At 35.3% G+C, this 19838-nt stretch overlaps 1 protein-coding gene across 2 annotated transcripts in view; it reads right to left on the reverse strand.

Moving 5' to 3' along the window:
- The window catches only part of TRAPPC12 (trafficking protein particle complex subunit 12), a 50316-nt gene that overhangs the window by 20099 nt on the left and 10379 nt on the right, over window positions 1–19838 (reverse strand). For both annotated transcript variants that reach the window (XM_084202928.1, XM_084202927.1), the window contains exons 4-6: window positions 16967–17080; window positions 16008–16146; window positions 5016–5128 (exon numbers count right to left, since the gene is read on the reverse strand). In XM_084202928.1, coding sequence (XP_084059054.1) covers window positions 5016–5128; window positions 16008–16146; window positions 16967–17080 — 366 coding nt within the window. The remainder of the gene's footprint in view (window positions 1–5015; window positions 5129–16007; window positions 16147–16966; window positions 17081–19838) is intronic.

Here is a 19838-nt window from a genome sequence, read left to right on the forward strand (position 1 = left end):
CTAGTGTATAATAAGGCACCTTGTAAGAAAAAACCCCACATTCTTCTCTCCCACAAATCCAAACCACTTTATAATCTACTTTCTGTGGTCTAAAAACACTGATCTTTCTCTTCCCCTACAAAATATCTAGCGACTTCCTCTCAGATTCAGTAAGGCCCAAAGTTCCTACTCTTTAAATGGCATAAACACAACAAGGTGCCTTCATCAAGGCAACATGCTGTCTTGTTTAAAAAGACAATGGATTTCTCTGAAAACATTCTCACTAACATAATCAAAAAAGGAAGAATTAGTGGTTAGCATACAATTAGAGTATTACATTAACCACTCTGTGACATTACTTGGGGATATCTAGCTGTGACCTCAAGCTCAACATCATTAAAACAGAGCTTGGCAATAATTTGAGGCTAATTGTTTTATTCCCTAGGTTTATCTCTCTTTTGCCCCTAAGTACAAAAACATCACCTGCAGTTTTCCAGTATTTGGGTATTTCCCCATTTTCCAACAATTGTTTAATAGTAACATTACAGATTCTGACAGCTTCTCAGTGTAAATTGTTGCATTTAATCAATATGAAATATTTAGGTGGCAAACTGTTTATTCTAGCAATAGCACATGATATTGCTCTAACCACCCATGTTCCTACTATGAAGAAATTGAACACTTCTACCATTTAATTCATCAGTTTTACATATGAACAGTGTTTTTTCTTGTTTTGAACCCTTATTGTTATGCACACTAATTAGTTCCCCTGGCTAGTATTACTTCACCGAGTCCTCTGTTTCATTGCCTTTCTATTATTGCCTGTATGCCAAAATTGCTAATGTATGCATACCACCATTCAGCCTTTTTTGGTGCTTCTGGAACTGTGGCTTTTTGCATACTCAGACTGGTACAGGGTCACCATAGTTTCTATGAACTTAACAAACAAGGTGTCAAGACAAATACCCTCCAGCCAGAAGTAACTATGAAAATCAGAAAACTTATGTCACCTTAGCCAGTAGAAGCTTATAGTAATCAAACCTAAGAGACTGAGAAGTTCAAAGAGACTAAGAAGTTCACCAACTTGGGAGTAAAACAGAAGGCCAGGAGATATGGAAGAGTGTGTATGAAAGGGCCAGGGAGGAACAGAACTACTCATGAAGGAGAGTGGTGGAACTACAAAAGTTGCGGCTGATGGGCAACGGCACAAAGTATTTCTGACAAGTTCTGAGGTAACACTTGCAGAAGCTTTTTTAGGCCTTTAGTGGCAAGAGTGTTAACCCACTTGCCACTGCTCCACTCACCTGGTACATGAGCCCAACTGCTCTGGCAGGGATTAGGGTTTAAAAGTGACATATACTATGAAATGTGTAAATTTCCAGCTCTCCCTCAAGCATCGAGGGAAGCATAGGTACTGGCAGACAAGAGGAGTTTACATTTAGCCTAACAGCTGTCCTTTTCACATTTTGGTCTCCAGATATGCATTTTTAGCATGTCTTCAGCATTATTAGCACTAAAGTGATGATGCCTATGTTTTCAAATGGACACTTGAAAAGAACAAATTCTTTTGTGATTTAAGTTACTATTGTTACTCTTATTGCCTGGCTGTTCAAAGAACATTTATTTCAAGGCAGACTTAGAGGTGTAACAACTCATTGAGGTAGTTCATATTGGGAAGACCAGCAATAACACAGAGACTGCAATAATTTCACTGGACTTCTCTCACAGCCTATAATACCCATTTGGCACTATAGATAATTTCTTTCCCAAATGTTGTTCATATAGAAAAAGATGCAAAATATCTAACCAGATCTTGATTAGACAATTGCAGGAATACTGGAAAAGGTAAAAAACATTATTGCATGAAAAAATATATATGGAAACATATATTCAGGAAAAATTAAAATAACATTTTTGCACCCAACCTCCAACCCTGCTTCAAGTACCAGAGATATGTAAGTAGATGGAGGTTGAAAGGACCAAGTAACCAAAAAAAATACAGTTCTGTCTTTAAATGGAATTGTTAATATAAAGTTAACGGGTGTCTATAGAATATATACAACAAAAAGCAATAAAGAATTTAGCAGATTAAAAACAAGTATTGGATAGTAAAAAAACCCTCACCCTTTCATTAAGAAAGAAAAACGAAGTAAAAAGACAAATTTTCTTATGATCAGAATGCACTGCCATTAGCCTGGAATAACCTCCCAGGGGATGTGGCCTCAGCACCATAGGCTGGCTCATTAAAAACTACAAAACAACTTTGCATTGCAGAGAGACAGACTAGGTGAGCTAATAGATCTTTTTTTTCTTCTAGCTTTTATGACTCCAAGATCATCTCATTTACATAATGATGATTCGTATGCCCTTCTGTAAATACAGATGACCAAAGATTATTTTTCCACTTTTTAAAACAGGGAGGTAAAACACTAGAGGCTTTTGGTTGAAAGTTCCCCAATTAATTCTGTTATAACCCAAATGGTTCCCAAGTGTCACATACAAATATTAAGACTAATGAGTGTACATCCTTTATGTTATTTTCTTTGCTATGCCATGGGTTTTTGTAAGTATTAGAACCCTATTCTTGAACATTCTGGTTGAGATTAAGATTGTTAGACAAAGAGCATTCTGCACAAAAATCAGAACATATACAAACAATGTTTTTTATCAACCAGCCCTGACTTCAAATGGTTAAATCACCACCAATTTACAACTGTCTTTTAAAAACACAGTTACCTTTATAAGCTGTCCTTTTTCACACTCTTCTATCTACATTTGTTCTTGAATTGCTCCAAAAACTAAGATATTTAAATGACTGCAAACAAATGAAGTCATCTGGAATGAGGTATCTAGAATAACTGATCAGAAATATTTCCAAGAAGGATGTTTTATTTGTTAGTAGCTATCTGTCTACTGTAGTTTAAAAAGAAGCATCCATCAGCACAGACAATAGTTTGTCCTGGCTACCATATCCTGCCTCAGAGGAACTGTCAGAACCAATGAGATATTGCTGTCTTTCTTGCTAGAAATGAACACACTAACATAGGGGAAACCTCGAAACTCAGACACAGGAAGGCAGAGGCAAAGAGGTGACAATCTCTGAACCAACACCAAGTGCAGACAACAAGAGACTCCTCAGAAGAGCTTGTGGAAGATGTAGAGCCAGCTTTAAAGCAGCTTTCCTCAAGGGTACAAGGGATTACACAGAATTCGCAGTGACCCAGATCACTAGCAACTGATGGACTGAGAACACAAGTTAAGAGATCTGTTCTTCAAGAACTTAGTGGGCAGGGGAATATGTATATATTAATTTGTAATTCTCCTTTATTTAATCTTCTCCACCATATTCCATTTCCCTTATTTAAACAAATAATCAAACAAAATGTTTGTAGTTTGTATTGTAGTTTAAAAGCTTCACTGGATATGCTCTAAGGATGTGCACTTGTAGAGAAACATCAGGGGCAGAGCCACCTCAAGGCTGTAGATGAGTTCAAGGTCTTGTAAAGGAGTGTGTGTATGGGGACAGAGTTAATTTCCTTTTATTTCATTCCTCTACTGACCAGCAATATTTAACCTGCAGAGAATCATGGCTGATCACACTGTAACTGAGATATGGCCACTTCAATCTAGGCTGCCAGATAGCTGATGGATGCCCTGCTCAGCAGTTACTCCCTCACCCACATTCAGTGTTCTCTCTTTGTTACAAGATTCAGGAACTTAAATACTAGTTTAGGTTTGGAACCTAGTGGCACCTTCATGACTAAGGGCACACAGGGTAGCACTTGATACCAGATTGCATAAACCCAAGATGTGAAACAGCTGATGTGCTGCAGACTGGGGCAGGCTAATGTTATTGAAATGAAATCCTGCAATAGAGGTGTATGGCATTTCCTAGAAGAACAGAATTACTTCAAACTGAGGACTGTTTATGAAGAAGAGGGCTGGAGAGAATAGCTGGACAGTGATATTAGATGAGAGGTAACAGCAGTCTTCAAGTGCTAAGAAGTACCACTTCTTGGCCAAATTAGATATATTTCTCAAAAGTTTCCACATCAATTCTTTCCAACTTTACAAAAAATGCCACTTTCACTTCTTATTACCTAAACCATTCAATTTTCCCCCTCATAATAAGAAGAACTTTTTACAGTAAACATTTGGTTCTCCTACATATTACTGTGTTAGAAGAAAGTTGATTTCATACACTTAATGCCATTACAGCTACATAATTGGCAATTATCAAATCCTTCTACTTCCCTTATCCAAGTTATTTTAAGGAGTAAATATAGGAAACTTGCAAGGAATACTGAAAAGTAATCACATGTGTTTATCTTATGTACAGTTTTGAACTTTCAAGTGTCATAGATAAAACAATAATGTTGCATTTCTTCTACAGTTTACCACAATGTAAAATTCATGGTCACTGGTGCATTAGACTACTTGTGAAAGACTTCTGTGAAGAAAAACATTTAAGGACAAATATTTATGGTTCAGGGTTGCTGGTTTTAGTGGATAAAGTTAGAGCTCACAACACCATGACTCCAATTCAGCATTGACAAATCCCATGTTATAATTTAGGCCATAATTTTTTATTATAGCATTTGACAAAACAAAAACCCCAACCATATTCAGCAGGTTGTATTTATATTCCTAAATGACTGTTCTTTCCAATTATTTGGACTATTTCTAAAGAATCAAGGTCATTAACAACCATTTTCAGCAAGCTGGACGCAGCTGAGTGAAGGAAAGAAATCTCTCCTACTCGCCCTTAAACACATCTGCTTACTGTGCTCCACATCTTGTCTGGCAAAAGCACGAAAGCTGTCCTCTGCTCTACTCAATTGAGCCAGAGCTACCACAGAGAAGAGAAGGATCTCTCTTAAAATGCAAGAGGCACTTCATTACTTTTAATAGCAAACTTCTTATTTTCATCAAGATGGAGTAAAAAATGTCATAATTGAAACTTAATGTTCTTTAAAAGGAGAGTAAAATTTATTTCTTAGACATTACGAAATGTTAGTGCCTAGAGATGCTGTTACCTTGGCACAGATGATCTTCATACTGTGCAGTCTGTCAAGCGATTCCTGAGGATTTCCTAGGTACTGAGGAAGTTCAGCATGCAAAATCCGCATGGAGAAAGGAACCATGGAACCTAGAAGCACAATTAATTTTGTTAAGTGTGTTTGCTATAATGATCAGTTTGTGATTTGCCTATGTTAAAAAAGGTATGTCTCACTAGTGCTTATATCACAAAGTCCATTTTGCCTTCATATCTTTTTCTTCTACGGATGAAAAATGTGAAAGATGAAAAAACAGGAAACTTCTTTTCAGCTATATCATGTGGTATGTTTAAAACATCCTAAACAGGCAAATACAAGTAAACCATAATCAAGAAGGCAAAAAGAAGGTTCACCTAACTCAAATTTTCAAAAATAAGTTGTACTGCGAAGTACAATGTTTCATTTAAAATTTCTTCAAACTAATTACAATGAAGCATTAAAAAACGAAGTTTACTTTAGTTGCAGCTACATTACTACTAGCATTTAATAATTATGTATATTTTACAACCAATGTAGAAGAAATAAGATGAAATTACTGGCCTGCAATGTACACCTGTGAAAGAGATATAACCAGGGCATGCAACACCTCTTGGCATATTTTTGTGTAACTTCTGGTTCATTTAAAACATCAAAAAAAAGGGGGAATTTCAAGCAATATTTGGGGAGAAAAAGAAATTCATACTAGTTTATTACTACCATTACTGTTGTTGTTATTGCTATTATTCACTCATTGCAATTATTATTATTAGTAGTAGTAGTAGTGCCAAAGACCTCATTGTCTATGTTTATGGACATCCAGGCTGACATCACAGGCAGTTTCAGGAGTTTACATAAACCCTAATGTGTGTAACATCTTTTTTTCAGGTAACTGCATAATCCTGATACACAGACAATACCACACTAAACACCACTAGTGAAAGCAAATCAGAGCTGGCATAATGGGGATATAGGCCTTGCAAAATACCATGCCACCGATGCCTTAGGATTTCTTAGGATTTAACTTTTATATTTTTCAGATCCTGTACTGCTTTAGTGTATAACTCTAAAACTCCATAGCCTGTCAGGTGCTGCTCTCCCATTTTATTCAGACAAAATAATTCTTCTCTAGGCCTGAAACTCAAGGACACCTTATTTTCTCAGGTGCCAAGAGATGTAAACAACAGTGAATTGGGGGGGGGGGGGGGGGGAACTTGGAGTAAATGACTTCATTACCTGAAACTGTACTGGGAGGATTAACCCCTGATATGGAAATGGATCAAACTTTGTGTGAAAAACTCATGACCATCATCCATCTTGGGTGTAGCCCCTCGGAGGCTTCTGACTGCCCAAGGTGTACCTACTGAAGGCCTTCAAGTAACACCCCTTTTATTCTCTTAATTTTGTCTAGCCTCTGTTTCAGGTAGCCCTTCCAAGGCATCACGTTTCTAATATTTTAATATGTACATTTGCTATACACATATTCTAAGGGGATTTCTCTCTCAAGTTACCTCTTTCCTCATCTTTTCTCAAAAACAGGACTCAGGAGCTTTCTAAATAGATTTTTGCACCTGTTCTTAACAGGCTTGTATGTCAAAGAGGTAAATGCTATACAAAATGAGTCACTGCCTCTAGACTTTTTTAAAGGTTGACAAAATTTTAATCACAAGACTCACTAATTATGACCTTCACAGTAAGCCACTTATGTCTACATAAATTCTCTTTTGCTGATGCTAACTATTCCCGATGGCTTCCCTGACTGCTGTGTTCCTGTAAGGGACACACACGAGTTTCATGCATCATCATATGTGGAAAACACATTAAGCAAATAAAACCGCCTTTGAAATTCTATTATGAGACATGTAGAAGTTGATTCAACTGGTCACAAAAGATGTGAAATATTTTATGTATGTATTTTGAATAGTGCCTAGCATGACAGAAGATACACAGTCAGTGCAGGCAGTGAACAACAACAAAAAGAAGTTGAAAATAATTTAAGAGTAAATTCTGTGCCAAAATACCAGAGAAAAATTGCTTTGCGGACATGTTGCTGCATTGCAAACCTATGGAAGCAAATCTGAACTCTGGCTGGTACTATCTCTACCATCTCTCTGATGACCAAATTCTAACAACTCTACAATCCAACAGTAATCCTGTTAGAAAAAGCAGTGCCTAAAACCAGCTAGGTTTGGTACTGCTCTTTTGGGGAAGGTAGTCTTAATTTACTGATGATGCACCTTCTGCTGCACTCAATGGGATTTCTGCGGCAAAGGCAAAAAAGGGGGGAGAAAATTTTATAAAAAACTGAAAAAACCTAAAGGTTTCTTTCAGCTTTTTACAAAATTTTCTCCCCCTTTTTTTACTGACTGTGTTGCAGCACTGTCAGTTCTGAACAAGTTTGTATGTTTACATCCACTTGTAAAATGCAACAAAAGGTCAATTCAATAAACACTCATACAGAAAATTCAAATTAGTTTTCTTTGAATTAGTCAACACACAAATAGACAGGTATTTAATGGATGAAACAGATGAAACATCTCACATTAGCAATTTTTAATAACATTTACATAATGTTTTCTGATACATTTTTTTGGAATTCTGTATTTTGTAAAGTATTGATATTGCTGAATGAAACTCTACTACAATCCCTGCGAAAGGAAAGAACAACCCACAACCAATGTACATCATCAGAAGTGGCGTCAGAAGATGTCAGAATAATGAATGTGACTCCAGGTCAACTTAAACTCCATAAGAATCTGATTTATTTCCTATTACAACTAAATCCTCAGTTGTAACATGCATTCAGGACTAAATTACTTCAAAATGTATGGCATGGATGTATTATTTCTCAACTGCTTAGTATTTCCTTCATAGCTTGTGACCAAAAAACCTTCTAGTGAGATCCTTAGTAGTACATCAAGTGTGCTGACAGATCTCTCACACAAAACCAGAAGAAAGCTGGCTTGGGGTGTAAGGCTAGTTACTGTAAAGAATTTTCAAACCAGAATTTGTATTACAATTTTTCACAGGAGCCTCTAAAACTCTAGCAGCTACTTCTTCTCTTTCTTTTTGAAACTCATGACATAAACAGAAGAAATTTTACTGTAAACATCCACCAAATCCATCCAATCTATGTCTGTTCCTTATTGCTTATTAAGTAAGATACTAACTTTATTGAAAGTATCAGAAACACTAGCTCTTTCTGCCTTCTTCCTCAGAGTCCTTGTAATCCTTCTGAATAGCAGGATTTTTGTTTTTAGAGAAAGGACAAAACTGTACATGTGCTCTCATACAAATGTGATAGCTGGGGAAAGGAGAAAAGAAATGTCCTTTTACCACTGATAAGGCTTTCTTACCAGCCCATGTAAACAGTATTGTGTAATTTCAGGTCAAATCAGATGAGCAAATTGCTGATAAAAAACATGCAGCACTTATTCAAGCCAGTCAATCTGCTTATAAACTCTTGAGATTTTTGGTTAAGTGCATTTTCCCAGATGTGCTCCTGTCTACAAGCAAACTTCTTTTTAGTTAAATTATATGAAGTATGGAAAATGTATCTAATTCAGTTCCTACAGTAATAGACTGATTTTCTAGTTAAAAAAAGGCCATAAATTTGCTTAGATTTGGTAAAGTTTTCAATGAGTGCTACTTATATAAGGTGCTAATACAATTTACATGCACTTCTCAAAAAGAAATACATAGCAGTAATAGAAAATGCATGCAAAGAGATCTGTTCACCAATGTAATTTCTGTAACTGATTAACAGCTGTATTAGGACTGACGAGAGGTGAGACTTTAAAAAGGCAAAAGAGATTTTCAGAAAACACTGTGGTTTTTATTTTACATTATCTGGTTTAACAAGAAAATTGGGAAGAAGTAAATACATCTGTTGATGACTCGAACTGATCAATAATAATAGTATTAGGAAGGTCTGAAAGGCAGATTGTAGAGTTTGGAGCAGAAACTTTACTGAAAAAAGAGATTAGCAGGGGGAAAAAAACCTATACTTCCCTATACTGGGAAAAAAAAAAAAGTACAATTGACTGCACTAACACTCAGCTGTAACAGAAATAATACAGGTGCTGGTTAGACTAAGGATTACATTATCTTGTCAGAAAAGTTTCACCTCCTTGCTTTTAGGCCACTCAAAGCATGCAGGGAAAGACATATTTCTTTATAATAGGTTTCTATTATGAGCATACATATATATTCCTGTGGCATCCCACTAGGGACAACAAAAATTTATATAAACACTGAATTATCATAGACTGTCTTTTGCAAAACTACTCCGAACCAAACCCATATACTCTATTACATTTCACACAGTACTGCATTTAACAGGGCAACATGTCAAGAAAGTATTTAAAACAATTAGCATATCCTGCAATTAAAATGTTTAGTTAAGAGCACAGGAGAATGGATTTTGCTCTCTACTTCATACTTCCAATTTCTACAGTAATGTCCTTACACAGTAAAACTATACCAGCTAAGCTTAGATAATTTCCACAGAAGGTAATACCCTACAATTACTGCTATATATCGAGATTTTATTTTTAATTTAAGCAGGTCTTATTCTAGCTTGATATTTTACAGTTGACCTCTGTTGCTCCTCTTAAGGGGCTTCATAATAATATTAAAAAATACATAATAGAAAATGGTTTAACTTTAAGACAATTTTCTTAGCAATTACTTTTAAATACACCGGAGATTTTTTTTTCAAAGAATGTGATGTTTGATTGTCACTTTCACATGAATTAATCTCATTCATACATGTATATATCTATACCTATATATATATATATATATGTATTGTCATCATACAAAAGGCAAAAGTAAAAAAAGATCTGCTGAAAGGAAAATGGATACACTGAAAGCATGGGAACAGATGGAATAAAGAGCAAGATCAGGTAGAATTTTCTAAGACCACAGATTTCAATTTCTATTTCTTTATGAACAGCTGCACATTTTCATAACTGTCAAAACATAAACATCACCTCATGTCAATCAAATTCGAACTGCAGCCCTGATCTACAGCCCTTTTGGAGCAGAGAAGAGCATGCCAATGACCAGCTATTTTATCCTTGAATTTTCTTGCTGCAAACAAGAAATGCTTTCTGGTCTGCCTTCTACAGCTTGTTCAACAAATCTTTAATGCCCAAAAGCAACAGAAGAGCAGATTATGAATTACTAAAAGGATAAAGTGGGATTTTATAACAGTAAAAAACCCCAAACCAAAACAAAAGAAACATTCATTCCTTCACTGTATTGAGTTTCTGAAAAATATTCTGCTTTATATTTATATATACACAGAGAGATGCATATGCTTGTTTTTATACACACAAACATACTTCTACCAAGAATGTCTTTCTATAATTTATAGGATTTTTAAGAGGGATAATGTAGTGAACAACAAATCCTAGCTTCACTGACTAGAAATTAAAAGTACACTTTAATATCCCAGTTCAACAGACTAATTTCCAAGTTTTTGTTTATTACCTTCAATCCAGAGAGACTGGAGATAGAAGACTAAATGTTTGTAACCATTTAAAGAAAATGTTTTGAAAATTTTATCTGAAATTACATGCTTGCATATACTTTACAATTTAACTGCACATGACCTAAGAACAGAACCTCTGAATCATAATCTGGTTTTAAAAAGTTTTAAAAATATTTCTTCAGTAATTTGAAGTTACTTGCATTGAAGAAAGGAAAACACAACAGAAAGAATGCAGGAAAACTACAAAAATTGCCCTGCAGCAAAGAGATCACCCTAAATCTTACCTGTGGATAAGACAACTGTAATCAGGCAGAATCTAGAAATTAGTTACTTGCTCATTAAGAAAGCCTGTGTAAAGCTGAGTTTTCAATAAGACTATGTAGCCTTGGGAAAGATTGCACAATTAAGTATTTTAGCAGTACTTTACCCCATTAGATTATACATACATTTCTTAAATAAAATAGCTGAATTATTTCAGAAAAAATTCTATTTGCATGTCTGAGTAGCCTGAACAACTAAGTGGAACCACAATATTTGAGTGGTATTTATTCAAGCTGTATTAGCTGATTTTACAGGTAGCTCTGAAGCAAGATAACAGTGAATTTAAAGAAGCGGTGGAGAGGTACAAAATCATGAAAACAAAATAATGGGTAACCAGTTCCACTAGAGATTTTAATATGTTTTTTACTGCCAACATGAGCTTGAATGAATAACTCTCCTGAACAACTGCCAAGACTCAATCAGGCTGACATGGGAGTGTTAACTTAAGGCAGTATTTGTGGTAACACATGAGAAAAAACCGGTACCACATGCAACAATATAGTGGAGTATTCCTTTTCTGCTTTCCTGCAGAATTTATTAACAAAGAGGAGTACTCTCTAAGACATAATTTCTTAGCCTGTGCATTTCTTCTCTTTTCTTTGTTTTTAAATTGATTATTTCCTTTTGTTTCTCTACCCACCACAATCTTTTATTATGAATCCTTTTATTATTATTAGTCTTTTTTCCTGACACCACTTCACATTCTTCCACAGTTATCCCACTAACCAAACCTGAGGAAGGTGAAAAAAAGGATGATTGATAGCATAATCAGACCCCATATATTAAAAAAAAAGAAAGCTTCAGCCAGCCTGCCTCCTACTAGCATGGACAAGTAGAAGAGAAAAAGGAAGACAGTAAACCCAAAATGGCCAAATGCCACTGTAGAGACATCACATAAAGGGGGTAATTTCCCCAATCCAAGTCTGTCCTTACTTATGGCATAGGCTGACATTCAGGAACAGGACCAAGCTTCAGGCACACCCTGCAACTGTACTTAGCCCTCTGCACTATACACAGTCCAGACGCCTGTAAAACTTCTTTTGTGGGGATTAGAGAAATACTCTGGATAAGTGTTTTCATAGCTAACACAGTATCTCTGTATCAACAAAAACAGACATGTAGGAACTTTCTCACCACAATTTTTGCTATTTTGTAAGCTTACAAAATGCAGTAACAACTATTACAGTTCACCTTAGACATCAGCGCTGAAAACTTGTTAACAAGGGTTGGTGTGCCAGTTCTAGACCATGTATGATATGATTCCTTTAGAACAACTGGAATTTCAAAACCGAATAAAAGAAATAAATTAAGACCACGGCTTGAGTAACTAAGGATGCATTAAAAATTAAATTACACACAAATATTTTCTATAAAGTTTTTTATATATTTCTGATAAAAATTTTGAATACAGTGGATATTAGCAATGGCATAAAAGTATCAATAGTGAAAAATGCCCAAGCAGTTGTGATATCTAGACTCAAGCTATTTTATATATATAGAAAAAATATTATATATATATATAAAAATAATTTATGTTATTTTTTAAACAATCACTATCTACCCAGAAGTGCCATCCTATTGCAGGACACACTAGAAAATCCCTAGTCACAACACTGCCACACTTTTGAAAACTTGCATTGGTATTGAAACCAGAGGTCAAAGGAAGGAATACACCAGGAAGTAAGTTTCTAGAACACATACACCTAGATAATTAATGTAATGTTCCTAATTTAGGCCCTTCCCACCAGAAAAGAGAAGACTGATTTCATTTAGAGGAATACAGACAATGCTGCATCATCAGAGAGAAAATAAAAAGGGTAAAGGGGAAGGAACCCTGTTACATAAGCTTCTGTTCAGAAGTTCAATTTTTACTTATGCATAGCTTATTTTTTCCCCCTTTGCAATACAAAATAAATTATTCACAAGTTTTGTAGCTTTAGAAGACTGATTTTGTTAGCATTAACTTTTCGGGAACTTACTGCTCTATTAACCAGAAACAAGACCAAATTACCTCATAAAAGAATGAAATAGCATTTTAATGTTCCATTTTTAATTGTTGGCTCTCACAGGTTCAGAAACACATAGACATTACCCAACGGAAATGCTGTCTCAGGTTAGGCAAGCTATCATATGAGAGTTTATTATATATCACAAGGAACACGGACAAAAATGGTATGAATAGAAGTGGGTCAGACTGTGTAAATATAAAGTCAAAACTGTTAAAAAAAATTCCTGAAATCCATCTGTCATGAGAAGGATGACAAAATTTCAGCCTTACATATCCCACAGAGAACAATGAAGATGTGCAGGAAGCAATCTGAAACAGGGTTCCTGACCTACGGACCTACCTATTATGAAAGATAAATATATGTCAAAATATGACTATTTAGCTTCTTTACACAGATGAATTTTAAAGAACTAAATCTATAACTACGGAATTTTAAGATTTTACTAGAAAATGAGAACAGTCTGTTCTCTGCTCCTTATCAATCAGGAATGATCTATGAGTGCCTTAAGCAACCCCACTGGTCAGCACAAGGATCCCAGCAGAATCAACAGTCCTGAGAGAATGCAATCCTACAGGCAATGCAGATGACTGAACAAAGAGCCCACAGAAACCAGGAAAGGAAGATTCCTGAAGGACTATATCTTACAGCCAACAATAGTGGGATCATGGCTGCAAATGCCATACAAAATATGGGGAAGAAATGGAGATTAGCAGCACTGCTGAAAGGGAAACCGCTTTAGGTGAGTTTCAGAGGGAAATTAAGAGGACTATGTTGGCCATGTTAAGTTAAATAAATGGAAAAATATCTTTTACTTTTCGTACAGTTATTTGTAACTTAAATTCTTTGAGAAAGATTTCTCAGATATTAATGGATGAAGGGCTATTCTCACTGCTCTAAGTTTCAAACTTCCCCTACTTCACACATAAACCCCAGAAAATTTCCTAAGGTACTATGTTTTTTATTATGAATATTTTGAATACAAAAAGTATTATCTGTATTACAATTAATGAGGACATTATTTATATCTATACTCTCACTTCTTAAATTGACTTTTAAGTGCTTACTCCATTTACATACCATGAATCAAAATTAAAATACTGAAATTAAGCCCTTTCTTTTAGGCTTATTACACCACAAAATGATACACAAAATTGCCGAATAGCAGTGGACTGTGTGTTCATACTAATATATTTCAACCAAAATAAAGGAATGATTTATCTGTATTTTATTATTTAAATTAGCTGGTTAACAATGCATGTATACTAAATTTCTTTATCCATAACCCAGCATAGCATAGTTTAAGGCTAGACAAAAAACAACTGCTCGTGTTCTCCTACATGCCTGGAAATGCTATTTCTCTCTCCTCAAAACTATGCAAGGAATGTTTAATACCATGCTGGATGTATATGAGATATCTACAACTAGCAGGTCAGCTCCATCCAACCTGGATCCTACTTGCCTCACAAATGAACAGATTATGGTCCCAGTTGGTATGTTCAACTGTTAAAAATTAACTGAGACATAATTATGAAATAGACTATCTTCCTTAAGATCACCTCTTTTTACCATCAATATCCTCATAACTTGAATGAAATAGCCACAGTGGTTGAGTGACTGCTCCAGGATCCAAAGCTCAGTCACAGGACAGGTGATTTCAACACCTGGCCAGACTGTTCAGAACTGCTGCTCCCTGAATCAGTGGCATGAGCACTCAAGTACCTCCAATATTGACATGACCTGCAAGGATTTTTCTTAGACAAAACAGATTATTTTTAATATTGAAAAAGATGAGGAGACATACATATGGCCTGTGGAAGACAACTATTGCTATAGCATCGTGTGTGCAGCTGCCCTAAGAACACCAGATCCAAAAAGCTGTCCAACCTGATGACCAGGACCTCTTTCACTCTTCCAATTGACACAGTTCCTTCCCAGAGGATTGCCTGTGATTACCTGAAGGACGATGAGTAACATCCGAGGGAGCTGTTCTAGGCAGTCCCCACTGGCCTTGCTGGGCTGCAACTGATCTTTTGCATCACTATACAAAATCATCTGCAAAAAATTGTGAACTGTCTGACACCAACTTCCCTTCCTCAGAAACCTCAAAATCTTCTATCTTTCTAGGTTACCCCATCAAGGCTAACAGCATCTCATGTAAAATGGACTGTAAGTTTTCAGAGTGGCACTGCCTGTAACAACTGCTTCTTACAAATGTCCTATTACACACTGTGGTTCAAATACAAAAGCCAAAGAACATTAAGAACCCTCAATAGTATACTTGCATCAGAGTTATTCTTTTCTAAATAATAGATATAGAAAAAATAAAATTTCAAAATAGCCTGAACAAGAGCAAAATTGCCCTTAAAAATAGCAATTTTTCAAATCCAGACTTCTGGAGAGCTAGAATATCCTGAGTAGTGAAACTATGTGGTTAACCTATAGGCTCTTCAGAGCAGTGGGAAGTAGTGCATTTGTAACACGAGACAAACTGCTTAAAAAGAATTGAAGCTGGTGTTGTTTTGGTTCTCCTCAATCATGAGATACACAGTAAATCTCTGATTTTTACTTACTTTCAATTATTGAGCAAATAATAGTACATTTAATAATGTTTCAATTAAGGAGAATTATTAACTTACTCCTAATTTTTTTTTTTTCTTTTAATCCTAGAAATAATCTAGAAAACAGGAAATAACACCTGCAGTAGCATATGGGTGTGCAAGTACTAAAAATAGCTTAGTGATACTACCTGGATGAACTGAAAAGAAAAAAGCTTATAGAGTCTGTTTCCACAAACTCTCTGATCATCTTGCAAGCCTGGTTTTGGGTAAAATGAACTATTCAAGTTTGGTAGTATTTACTTCCAATATCATAGAACTAAAATATTATATTTACTTTTTAAAAACATTCCTCTCTAGCAGCATCATGATACACTGCCTACCTATATTGCTCTACCTCTTGTTACTTCTTATCACTACCACCATAATGTGAGCAATACTTTAATGTACTAATCAATCATCTTCTTCTGGGGAAAAAAACCAAACCAAAACCAACATAATCCATAGCTCTCCAATGTTTCAGCCTTAAACACCCCCTGAATCCAACCAGTATTTTATAATGACTGCTCAAAAGGGAAAAAAAGAAAAGCATTTCATAAATCAAGTGTTTTACCTTTACGTCCAGGGTATACATTAGGGTAATATTCATAATAAAGATCAGGCTGGTCCAAATTTCCAAATGGTTCAAATTCCATTTCTGCATTTTGGAACAGATCCAGTTTTACCAGCAGTGCTAGTCTCACAAACCACAGCTAAAAATTGATACATATAAAAAAAGGGAAAGACAAGGTCTCTTATTAGCTTCAGTCAAAAGCCACATCCAATACATTTTCAACTTTTCAACTTTTTCTGATAAAAGCTGAGTAAAGAGTTTCTCTGTTACTGAAAAAAAAAATCAAGATTTGTATTTCCCTGCTCTTTTACACAGTACTTTTCATCACATCATTAAAACAAAACTCCGATGTTTAATTGTTTGCAAAGATATTAAGATTTTGAAGATGAAGTTTAAAAACTAGCCTGCTTCAAAATTGGAACATCTCTCTTTGAAATGAGCTAGCGTGTACAATTCATCAATCTGCTATTTTAACTGCTTTTCTGACTTTTCATTAAAATCTTTTGGTGAAACACCATGAGCTTTATAATCACTAGGGTCAAAAACATGAGTTCTCATCTGGTCAAATCTTAATCACTTGCAATATTTTATTAATTCAAATTCTTCCAAGCAACATGAAACCCACTTTTAACATGTGGAATCTTACTATAAAGTTCACAATCTAGATAGTTACATGAACTTTAGCAGAACAAGTCCTTCAAAACAGCAAAACAGACTGCATTTTACTGGTCTAAAAACCTCTAAAAACACAGAATCAAGATTGGATTTTCCTTAAAAAAACTAAGTTTGTTTTAAATGAAGGCCTACTTTACATAAGTAAACAGAAGAAGTGTCTTGCTAAAATACTTAACTAACCTCAGTTTCTATGTTACAATTAGGAAAAGGAATTTGATCATGTTAAAAAAATGCCACTATGAATATTGTTGGTAAAAAAGTGACAAGAGCATATTTAAACACACCTGTAAAGAATCTGTTGTATGGCTAGCAGGTAGTCCACTTTTTTTATAGCCTTGACCATGTGCAGTTAGAAGCCGCCCACACAAGTCAACTGCTGCCCTCCAGTTTTTACTGCTCTGGGAAGAAGAAAAGAATAAGTAGCAAAATCATCAAGTCCCTAAATGCACAACTGCTGATTTTGCCTGCAGCAGCAACATGTACCCATCAGTAATAATGACAAGGTCAGGAGATCTGGCTGGTGAGAAGCAGAATGTCATTTGTCAAAGCTGCATGTCTAATTAGGCAAAAAGGGAAATCAAGTATTAATATCACCAGGTCACTAAAACAAAAGAATATACAATACCATATGGAATTCTAAACTTAAAGCTATATCATGTTTGATTATATAAATGAATATATTATAATATTCACAACTTTGCTTTCTCCTACAAAAAGGAGAAAAAAATTGCCAGCCATGTATTATCAATAATATTGAAGTTACTCTACAGTCATAAAGTACTCAACGCCCATTCTTATCCCACTGATTTCAGTATCTCAGATTATAACCCCTAGTATGCAGTTCACTTAATGAAAATAAACTTTCAGCATTGCCCAGGATACAAAATTCTTATTAATCACAAACAAAGAACAAGGAAAAATACAATGCAAAAATGATGAATTCAGAACAACAACTGTTTCACCTACAAACGTAAACATTTGAATTTCTACTGAATTATTAATTTCAAAATACTCTTATTTTTTTTTTATTCATAGAACAAAAACATTCCTAGTTAGACAAATCAAACTGTAGTCTCACACTGTTAATCAGTTTTTCAACAGAAATATCCCAATAATGTTTCTGCCTTGTATAGTCTGATGCAACAAACTAAAAACGTAAAACATAGATTAATGCTTCACAGGTTTTAAGCTGTTATACTTTTCTATTATACAGAGGTGTTTTTAGAGACATGTATCCAGCAGGTCACTGTAAAGTAAATATATGCTATTCCTGAAAGTAATATTTTTTTCAAATAGTTTCTTAATACATAAAAATATGTAACTGTAATATAAAATAATTATGTTGTCTGATGAAATGTGAAGGAATAAAATACATTTATACTGGTGCTTGCAAAATCCAGATACTAATCTTGAATTGGTATTTTATTAATTTCTCTCCAATGTTTTAGAAAATGTGTTGATACAGCAAACAGTCACACTGAAAAACCAGCAGTAACAACTGAAGAGTTTTCCTACTTTCTGGTTCCCATTTTACAGCCACACAGGCTGCAAACAGGCCCCTACAGAGATCACCACGCACTAACCACCTCATCTCTCCTCTCCGCATTGTCAGAAGCCAGATAAAGCTGAGTTCCACTGGAAATGTAAAAGTTGGCTGACAGCAAGACCATGAAACAGCATGGCAGACTCTGAGCCATCTACTTTCCTATGGAAGAGTAGAAATTGATAATGCATTATTATACCCTTCAGCATTTACCTGTGTCAACTTAGAAAAGCTGAAAGATACTGACATAGATTACCTGAAATTCATTTCTCTTCTGGAGAGACAAGCTACATTCTTATTATCCTTAGAACAGGAGCAAACACAAAAACTAAAAAAGTACTACACTAGAACTGCTCAGCTTGTCTTCCCAAATGAGAGTTAGGATCAAAAAATAATAATGGATCATTTATGACCAACTCAGTTGCTACAATCTTTTAAATTCTATTTCAGGCATGGACAAAAAATACTTTATTGAACAAGACAGCCAAGAGAAGCAGGTCTGACAATTATTGTGAAAACAGTCTTTGCTCAAAGATGAAAATTTGAAATTATTTCAAAATGAGAGCTGCCTGCTGGTCATGAAGCATAATTCTCTCTGGAAGCTTAATAAAAGACTGCTGGCAGTACAACTCTAATTTGACATTAACTGGACAAATTATTGTCTTAGGCAAATTGTACCAGGCTTAAGAGCTAGTTGCCAGTCCACCAGGAATCTTCATCTGTTTCAAACATCCCTCAAGACTTTGCAGGTCACTTTTGTGCTTCCTATGGTCTACAATCACACAGTTCTTAGAATCCAGGTTCCTTATATGTGAATTTTGTTTGTAAGTTGGAAGCAAATACAGACACTACAGCTTCAGATACAACATAAAAAATACAGAAGAACATTCTCAAAGACAAAAAAAATTATTCTGTGATGATCAGGATATGGTTGTCCAGCTGTAATTGTGTGAAAACACTTATTTCTCTAAGGAAAAATACCATCAGCCAAATATTCTTGCTAATTAGCTCACTAACACAGCAGCAGCCTGAAAGAAGAGAACTACTCTCCACACAATGTCAGTCTCATCTTTCCACTCCCCCCAAAAGTATGGAGCTGCTGTTCTTTTAATGAAAGCCACCAGCCAGCATGATTTCTGTCCTTTTTAAATACTCTTAGACTAGATGTTTATCTAGTGAAAGGATTTTTTAAAAAATCCATATACCTAACCAAAAATTAAAAATCCAAACCATTTCAGTACCGACTGTTGTTCACATATCAAAGCTAGGCCAAGCAGATCAGCCACACAACAGACAATGCATCAGTTCCTGCAGACCTTCTCTGTTCTTCAAAAAAACCCAGAAATCCCGGGGGAGGTTTACATACAGACAGGGAAACTGCATAGTAAAACAGATTTCAAATGTAATTCTTCTGTCAAGCAAAGAGAGGCACGCAGACTGGAAATCTACAGAAAATGTGTTCAGCGATGAAAAGGGAACTCCTCTGATACACAAAGACAATTTATAACATCATTCAGTCTCTCAGGAAAACCACTGAAATTTTATCCAATAAATAGTTGCTTCTTAGTACAGAAATGCAACCTCTTCCCAAAAGCACACATTTACAGTTTGTA

Source organism: Fringilla coelebs (genome assembly GCF_963513975.1).
Source record: "Fringilla coelebs genome assembly, chromosome: 3".
In the NCBI taxonomy this organism is placed as follows: Eukaryota; Metazoa; Chordata; class Aves; order Passeriformes; family Fringillidae; genus Fringilla; species Fringilla coelebs.